Source organism: Syngnathoides biaculeatus, chromosome 9 (assembly GCF_019802595.1).
Source record: "Syngnathoides biaculeatus isolate LvHL_M chromosome 9, ASM1980259v1, whole genome shotgun sequence".
In the NCBI taxonomy this organism is placed as follows: Eukaryota; Metazoa; Chordata; class Actinopteri; order Syngnathiformes; family Syngnathidae; genus Syngnathoides; species Syngnathoides biaculeatus.
The window spans coordinates 30,406,898-30,416,794 of NC_084648.1; the positions used below are offsets into that span (position 1 = coordinate 30,406,898).

General features: G+C 39.2%; 1 protein-coding gene across 5 annotated transcripts in view; it reads right to left on the minus strand.

Annotated features, from left to right (window-relative positions):
• Positions 1–8,733, minus strand: part of LOC133506074 (E3 ubiquitin-protein ligase SMURF2-like) — an 88,373-nt gene extending 79,640 nt beyond the window's left edge. For all 5 annotated transcript variants that reach the window (XM_061829817.1, XM_061829816.1, XM_061829815.1 and 2 more), the window contains exon 1: positions 8,344–8,733. In XM_061829817.1, the coding sequence (XP_061685801.1) occupies positions 8,344–8,392 (49 nt within the window). In that variant the 5' untranslated portion in view covers positions 8,393–8,733. The remainder of the gene's footprint in view (positions 1–8,343) is intronic.
• Positions 8,734–9,897: the final 1,164 nt, after the last annotated feature.

Below are 9,897 nucleotides of genomic sequence, written 5' to 3' on the forward strand. Positions count from 1 at the left end.
CTCACATTTCCTCTCTGAGGTTTCACATTCCTGAGATTCCGTTTTAAGACCACTGCAACCCATTTAAAACCATTTCCCATATGGTGGAGGGGGGGTAAGAAAGAAAGAAACAGGCTTAAAGTCTGTCGGTCTTATTACTCCACCTTACTCTCATGCACTGGGTTGGGGGGAGGAAAAAAAAAAAAAAAATCAAATCATGAGGATGTCTCATCCATGTGGAGTACAGGAAACATTTATCATCACACATCCCAACCTGAACTCTATGAACTCCTGGGGAGCTTGCATTTTACGATTGTTAGCATAGCATGTTTGTTGCTACTACATAAGGATCAGAAACGACTGCCCATGAGTTTGTTTTAACTTGAACTAAGACAAAAACTGTCTACTAAAACGACTAGTGCAGCTACTTTTAAAAGAAATATGTCTTCGCTGACGCGAGCAACCCGGAAGCAGCGCGGCAGTCAAAACAACAAGAGCTCATAGGCTTCAGGTCGTTATCAAAACAGCGTGAGCTCCAACTACGTAATAAGGGCGTAATGAGTATATTAAAAAAAATAATTAAAAAAGCGGGAGACTGAACACAATTGAATGCTCGCGTTTTTAAATGTGTCCATTACGCTCGTTTCTACGTAGTTTGAGCTCACGTTGTTTTTATAGCCACCTGATGCCATAGTGAAAGATGCTACAGATTGTAGTTGAATGGAGGGGGAGAAGGGTGCGGTGCCGAACCAAAACTCTTGGGATTCAAAACATATTTCCCCACAAACGCCATGGATGGCACAGAGGATGACATGCTGTGGGAGTAAGATGTTCATGATGCAATGCAGGAGGCACCGGAAGTGGACCAAGTCATCAATGATGAGTTCGACAGTGATGAACCAAAGGTAGCTACGATGGATATTTTTCAGATTGGAGATGAGTCAGATGGTTCTTTAAAAGTCTTGGCCAAGGATGTGTAATGTAAAGGATAAACGGCACTATGCACACAAAAAAACGTTCAAGTTAAACAGTGTTAAATAGTTTATTTAAGACTGTCAGATGTGTTATCAACAGGATTAATAAAATGTTATGCCATCATTGACCATTTATTTGAGCTAGTTGAGGGATTCTGTTCTGACAATTACAGGGACCAGGACAAGCGTGTCCTGTGGCTTGTCACAAGTTATATATTACAGCTACATCAGGACATGCACAAAGATTATTATTAATGATTGTTGTACAAAATGTATTTGAAAAACAGTACAAATACAAACCCAACAAAATATAAATACAGAAAATTCCCAATATTTTGAGCATATGGGTAGCAGCAAATTAGTGGTGCGCATTGTACATTGGTAGACGGGTTTTCGTGATTTTTTTGGGTCAACTTTGGGTGTGCGACTGTGCGCATTATACTTCAGAAACAATTTTTTTTTTTTATAAAACACACTGTTAAATGGTGACCTCTGGTTACTTCTATGTTACTTCTGTGTAAATACAGGGCATTCATAATCTTTTGAAAACTTAAAATATAAGTCCAAACAACCAAAATAATTTTGACAAACTTCAGACATCAAAATGTAGACTGGGCTATATATGAAATAGGCTACAGCACTTACAACTTATTCTGTCTGAAACAGTTTTTTTACCCTGTGGTTCTTATCAATTTCCCTGGCACAATCTTCATCTTTTTGCTCCAAGACCTTCGCCATATTGACAAACGTGCAGACCGCTCCATAACTTACGCGTGCGTATGTCTATAACTTCTAACTATGCCATAGTAAACAGAATGCTTCTCTATGAGTGAAAATACCGACGAAAAACCGCCAAAATGGTGCCGGAAATCTGAATGTTGTCATTGTTAGAAACACCAATTTTAACGCAAACAGATAGCAATGCCGAAAACAGAAAGCAATGCTGTTTTCCGCTATTACAGCTGTGACTAATTTCACGAGTGTTGCCGATAGATGCTGGCAGCCGGTCTTGATCACAGCCTCGCCCTGCGTCAAGTCGTACCCCCCAGCCCCCAATTTTCTCAAAGGATTTACACGTTTCACAAAAATGACAATTTCAGCTGAAAAAACTCTGAATTCAGTGAAGCCGCGGAAAATTGTCATCCCAGATAAGATTTTGCCATTGGTTAATGGTGATTGATTATATTTCCAGTTTAGCAAAGCAAAGCAAATTTATTTATACAGTGGATTTCATACACAAGGTAACTCAATGTGCTTTGCATGATTAATAGGATTTGAATACAAACAGGTAAAACATTTCAAACGGGAAAAAAACAAAAATGACAACTATATATATATATATATATATATATATATATATATATGTGTGTGTGTGTGTTAAAAAAACAAAAGTACAATTAAAAACAGCATGCAGTGGAAGAAATATTAATTTTACAAATTGTAAATACTTAAGAAAGCATGAGAAAAAAAAGAAGCGTTTTCAACCTGGATTTTAAAAAATTCACACTTGGGGCTGACCTCACCTCTGTTGGGAACATTCCATTTGTGTGCAACATAATAGCTAAATGCTGCTTCACCATGTTTGCTTTGGACTCTTCACTCCACTATTAGACCTTAGTCAGTCGATCTCAAAGCTCGACTGGGTTTGAATACCATAAGCATTTCTTTCATGTATTCAGTTCAGTCCATTTAGTGAATTAGACCAGTTGCAGAGCTTTAAAATCTAATCTAAAGGTGACTGGAAGCCAGTGTAAGGACCTTAGAACTGGAGTTATATGCTCTGACCTCTTTGTTCTGGTCAGAACCCGAGCTGCAGCATTCTGAAGGAGCTCCAGCTATTTAATGCTCTTTTTGGGGAGTTAAGCAAAATTGTTTTTTACTGATTGTGAGAATCAAAAGTATGGTTGACCATGGAATATCTATATCCTATAAATCACCCGGTAGACAAAGATTAGGATAAATCAGAATCCTGCAGTTGAAAAAGAAAGTGCTGGACATGTGTACAATGCCAAAACATGAAAAGATGTGTCGCAACCGTTTTAACTACAATGATTGCATGTCTGATTTTAAATAGCCCATTTTATCCATCCATCGATTTTCTGAGCCACTAATCTTCAGAAGGGTCACATTACTGCTGTGGCCTATCCCAGCTTTCTTTGGGCAGGAGGCAGGGTACAGCCTGAATTAGTTGCCAGCCAATCGCAAGGCACATGGGGACAGAAAACAGTTCACAATCACACTTATAAATAACATCTTCAAATTCAAATTGCAGCCTCATCACTTTATCTGATACCCTTTTCACCTCCAAGATGTTCTTAGCCTGCTCTTCCTTTAAAATGACCCTTACTCCATTACTCTTCCCATCTCCTCCATGGTAAAATAATTTAAACCCTGCTCCTAAACGTCTAGCCTTATTACCTTTCCACCTGGTCTCCTGGAAGCACAATATATCAACTTTTCTCCTAATCATCATGTCAACCAACTCCTGACCTTTACCTGTCATAGTTCCAACATTCAGTTGTAGACTCTGTGCCTTCCTCTTCTCTTCTGCCGACTAAGCCACTTTCCTCCTCTTCTTTGTCCTTGACCCACAGTAGCTGAATTTCCACCGACGCCCTGCAGGTTAAAGGTGACGGGGGCCACAACTGATCCAATATGGGATTTGTTTGATGAATATGTGTTTGGCACACTTTTTAAGTGGATGCCCTTCCTGACGCAACCCTCTGCATTTATCCGGTCTTGGGACCGGACTACAGATTGGACTGGCTTGTGATAGTCAAATAAAAGACAATCAAATAAGTCAACACACAACGTACACAATTCACATACTACCGAGGCTAAGTTAAAGTAAGGGTCCGAACACATATGAAGATAGAAGAAAAAGAGAGATAAAAGAGATTCAAACCACAATGTCACTGCAGTGTTTCACACGGCAGGACTGAAGAAAGTTGAAATTGAGGGTTGTCTCCACCTGTCCAGCGTCCTCTAAGTCATCATGGTCCTTGTTGTAGTGTCGTCTTCCTCCTTCTGGTTCCAAATTAGGCTTCGCTATCATTAGCTCGTCTTTGGTTATTTAATTTCACTCTCAATGGGTGGTAAGTGTTCTTGTTGTAGTCTTCCTCCTTGTGGTTCAATGTAGGGCTCACTGGCCTTAGGTTGTTGGTAGCGCCAGCTCGTCGCTAGCCTTAGCTCGTCGCTGGTTATTTAATTTCACTCTCAATGGGTGGTAAATGTTACCGGCCTCAAAAATGGGCAAAGCCGCTCCCTTAGTTGCGGGATCAGAGGATTGTAGGTGTGAGGATTTGGATTTTGAGGAGGTAAAAGGAGCTCAGACGGGAGCGCCTGCGTCCGCCCTGCACCAGTGACAGTCCCTGTTCCAATATTTAAAATCATCACAATTAATAATTCAAAGAAAATTCCATCCATAATAATTGAGAAAAACTTTCTCATGCAACAAAACATTGACCCTAAATACACTGTCAACACAACAACGGAATTCATCAGGTGAAAAAACCCAACATAGCATGCTTTTTAGCTCCTGAATGGGGGACTAAGGGGAGAAACCCCCAGAAACAAACAAGAACGGACCGAGGCTGCAGTAAAAAAAAATGTAAAAGCATTTCAAATGAAGAACACAACAGTTAGTGAAGTCAATGGGTCACAGGTTTGATGCAGTTTTTGCAAGTAATGGCTATAGCACTAAATAGGAAATATTATTGACTTGAAGTTGATCATATCTCTTCCAATAGTTTTGCTCACTTAAAACATGGGTGGGTTCAAACAAAAGGTGCTCCATCCTGAATTGCTAAACACGTCTAGATTGGCGCATACATTGTGTATAATTTATTGATTATAGTTTAAAGGGGAAGTCCACTCATTGAAAATAATTAAATCAATAATGTTGTGCTATTTTGCGTAAGATATTTTCTGTTATGAATTCGGACTGAGACTCTCTTTGTCTGCGGTTATAGCCAGCTGAAAAGTTCTAACAGAAATTTAAATCAGAAAAGTATTTTTCTTATTTTCGTGCTCCAACCCCACAACATACTCTGACAATCCACGTGACAGAGAGATTTCCCAGACGAAATTTTGGCAGCTGTGCTGTAAAATCAGATAAACAATCCTGAAACGTAATTTCCTCCTCATCCACTTTTTTCCTCTTATTGTGGGTCTGATTATTATTGGTTTCTTTTTTCTAATATCTACTAACAACAAATAAATATTGGAACCACTCAAAGAGTTCATCAACAAATCTTTTGATCAATTTGTCAAACTAGTGGATCCCACCATGGCAAATGGCGCAACCAACTGAAAAAAAATTGTAGGCCAACCTCTGCACAAGCACTAAAGATCTATTACCCAGGTCACACCACCCCCATATTCAAGTCCTCTCTTCCACTGACAAGAAGATAGCACTTCTTATTCTATTACACCAGCAGAAGATTAAGTAGCTGAAAACCATCTTGGAGTTCACACACCAACAAGTCACCGAGGTAAAACAAGACAATCCCAAACTTCAATCAGACATGAAAGTGCTAACAACTGAGGTTGAAAATCTTGGGAAAAAAACAATAAAAGAAGGACTTGGGAGTCAAGAAGCATGCAGGATAACCACATTTCCCCGCCATCATTTCCGAGATTACACTTGATAATGCAAAGGCTCAAGTAAAAAACGTCATATTGGCAGTGCTGAAAATCCCAAAGGAGACACTCAATAACATCCCCTTTTATGGACTACACAGAGTAGAAGGACTGTGTGCAGGGAATCATTCCTGTCCAATCATCGGCAAAAGCAAATGTTTCCAGCAGAAAGTCTTTGTAAAGTTTAAAGGACGGGTACACAATTTGGGATGAAGTTTCCACATGAAATCAATGAACGATGCAAAGGGATAATTACCGGCAACAAGGAAAATGGGCCTCACTGGTCGTGGATAAATTATTTGTAGACACTCGAATGTTTCGCAATTCCAAAGTCACCCCTTGGCTCTTCCAATAGATGAGTATTTCTGATAAGTTTGCTCTCACATTTGGGAAAAAAAGGGTCAATATTTTAGGGGAAAAAATAGGGGAACCATGCAGGTCCTATTGTCCCACACTCAGTGCCAAGGGAGATGGCCCTACACAAAGCTACTATTCTGAATGGCTCACACTATGGAAGTCCTGTGTGACCAAAAGCATGCTCGGAGGATGTAAATAGCATTTAAAGTGGATGTTTTGTGTCAATTATTTCCTGAAACTTTCTTTTGTTTTATTATTTGCGAGTTATGCTATTCTGTTTTCTTTGATTTTAGTTTCGTTGTGACACCTTCAACGTGTACAGCATCGACAGTCATGGCACGCCTACACAGGCAGTGTGTGGTGCAATGTAAACTTCTCCTCCTCACAGATGTAAAAAGTAATTGTGCTCTGCCTTCTGAGCACCACCATATGGGAGCTTACATACACCCTAAAACACATGCTGGCGCACATGCTGACAGTGTAACCAGTGTGTATTAATACTGCATCCATTATGCGCGGATTTGTAGTTATCCGCAGGGGTCTAAGGAACAAAACCCCCGCGAATAACAAGGGAACATTGTATTACAGTTCCTAAATGCGCATGAGCAAAATAGATTCGGATTTACAGGTGCAGTCCGGTATATGTGCAAACTACTTCAGCCTTTGGCAAATCAGATAAGATCACTTCTGTCTTACTCAAGTGATTGGGAAAATGGCTATAATTTCTTTCTTTATATATTTATTCATTCAATCATTTTACACACAAGATGCTACCACAGAGCCACCACAGATGACTGTTTGGGCTTTGTTCATATTGAAATGCACGACATATTTGTTTAAATAAATTACATACATGTACAGTGCTGTGAAAAAGTATTAGCCTCCTCCTCAAACTCTTGCTTTTTTCAATAGTTGTCCCACTTTACTTTTTGAAGTCAAACAAGTGTAAATAGACAAATACATTCCAAGCGAACTTAAAATTATGTTTTGAAAGAGAGGATCTATTTTTTTTATGGGGAAGAAGGAATATTCAGTACCTGGCCCCGTGTGAAAAAGTAATAAATCACAAATTAATTGTGGTGAATAACATGTTCTGGTGAATTATCACTGATCACACTCAAGCCTGATTACTTCCAAACCAAGAATGTTCAACCAATAAATCGCTAAAACGGAATCTGTCCCAATAAAATCGAGTCGGACAAAAGAGCTCTAAAAAAGATGCAACAAAATTACATCATCCAAATAAATTCCAGAACAGTTGCACAACAAGGTAACTGACATCTATCAGTCTGAAAAGGATTAATTAGAAAAGCTAAAGCTTTAGGATTTCAGCAAACCATAGGGAGAGCCATTATCCTCACATGGAAAAAACGAAACAGTGGTGAACTTTGCCAGGAGTGGCTGGTCTACACAGATTACCCCAAGAGAACAGCAATGACTCTTCCAGAAGTCTACAAAGGAACTCAGGACAACTTCTAGAGAACGGGATACCTCCTTTATCCCTCCCAGGTGAGCGATATAAAGTTTTAGAAAACTACCAAAGGATTCAACCTTTTTCATGGATAGGGTTCCAACTACGCATTTTGTGTGTCGTAGAGGTCAGAGAACATGATGGGTGAAGTGTTTTTTCTATCGTAATTTATCTGATTGGTTGAAGGACTGTAGTGACATCATTAGAAACCTATTCATAACAAGATGCCCTTGCTAGTGGAAGTAGCACCACCTTGAGTGACAGCCCAGAAGAAGTACAGATGAAGTTGAAAGTTACTTATGTCACGCTTTTTATCATTAAGACGTGAGTAACACTACAAATTAGGGCTGTCACCATCAAATATTTATTTGTATGGTCAAATAATCAAATTAAACCAGATAAACAACATCTCAATCATTAACTATATGAAATGACGATGAATATTCTCATCGATTACACTACATGATGATTCATTTGTTCGATAATCCTCTTGTGTCGCGGTGAAGTTCAAACTTTTGTTAGTGCGGTACATCGATGTGGAGTTTGTCTTTGACCCTGAGATGCAAAACTACGTCTCTGTTTTAGGAAATGTCCTTCTTGTGAGTCGATCAGTAAGTACATACGTATATATGATGTGTTTAGGCTTTAAATTATGTATGCTGTTTGTTAATGATTGATTGATTCAATTCTTTATTTGATGAAACGCTACGAATATTTGTTGTCAGCAAACATGGGTCACTTTTTAGTTCGTGTTCATGAGGAGACATTTACTTTGCAAGTACAAGGGAAGATGTACAGGTAAACTGTATGTGTGGGTGTGTGTGTGGTACGCGCATTACATTTCCAATTGACCACCAGCAGAAGTTAGCCGGGCTGTCTAGCATGCTAACAGGGAAGGCAAGAGGCTTTAAATTCGCTTACCTGTCAACCGCAGCTTTACTGGGCCATTCCTCCGAACTTGGTTAGACATCCCCTTTGGTTTCCAGCGTTTTGAAAATTAACCGACTGTATGACTCATTTGACTTGTTCAAAAGGTGTCTCCCAAATCAACCACCCCCCCCCCCCCCGCCCCTGATAGCGTCCTATTAGCTTGTTGGCTCACTATAGCACATCACCGGCCCGTGGACATTTCCACAACAGTGTCACGAACGACTGCATGGTGAAAATTATAATCCTCACATGGGGAAAAATGTCAGAACACGCCCAAATATCGTGCATGCCGCGTCAACTTGTAAGAACCCACCCCACTCCACCTCCCCCAAAAAGACATCAAGTGAAAGGCTCGCCCTCCATCCGGACAGGCGTCTACTGGGCCAGGATGCTTCGTGATGACAGAGTGCTCAACGCGCTCAATTTTCATAAAGCGCAACAAAAGTAAGGCGACATCTGGTAAGTCTTTTCAAAATAAAAACATTTTCACGTTTTTCAGTTGCGTTTTTGACTCATCTTGATGGTGTCAATATAGGAGCAGTGGTTGTTAATAATATTAATATTATCTCATACGTTTAATATATGTAATAACATAAATACTGTAATACATGTAAAATTACTTTGAAATGTAAATCACATTTCAGCAGTTAATCCGGATAATTTTATAATCACACTTCCGGCATTTCACAGCTCCTGTATGTGCTCCATTGATGTGCTCCGACAGCGCTGTCGGAGTTGCCGTATTTTTTTGGGGGGGGGGGGTGATGTAATTAATGTGTTTAATTTTGCCAAAAGAAGGATATACATGAAAAAGAGCATTACCGATCGCTTATAACAGTACACATTGTCGTACTTAGACCAAAATATGAATGAATCAACGATAAAGTGATTCGTTTGTATTTTAATTGTTCATATTTAATATAAATAATATAATTTTAGTTTCCAATGAAGTCATCTTTTTTCATCTGTAATATATAATATCAACGGAATATGAGGAATGACGAAAAAGGAATAAAAGGCTGGGTGCAGATGAAACTTGGATTCTCGTATACACATTAAATTTCATGTATGTTTTAAACCATAACTGTAGAGGCGAAAATCTAGTTGATATGTATAAACGTGAAGATACACACAGACTAAACTACATGGAAAAAGTACTTTTATTGTGGCTATAATGCTAAAAACCCTGTCTACCAACCAAAGGCTCAAAACAGCCTCCAGAAAAAAGTAACGATTTTAACTTGATTTTTGTAATGGTATCTAGATCAGTCGATGGTTAAAAACCAAACTAAAATAATACTTTGAGCATATCGTTTTAAAATCACTTCGCCTCGCAAGAAAACAGAAAAGCTTTTACCCAATAAATACTCATGGCGCCATCTAGCGGGAGAAATAATTCAGTGCCCCATTGTCGCGTTCTGAAGGGAATCCGTGGGTCTGTTGACCTTGTAAAAATCTGTATAGTAGGACCGTAGGGTGCAATTACTAAAAAAAAAATCTCTCCACACGTGTCCGCATGGTGTCGACAATGATTCATAAGAAAAA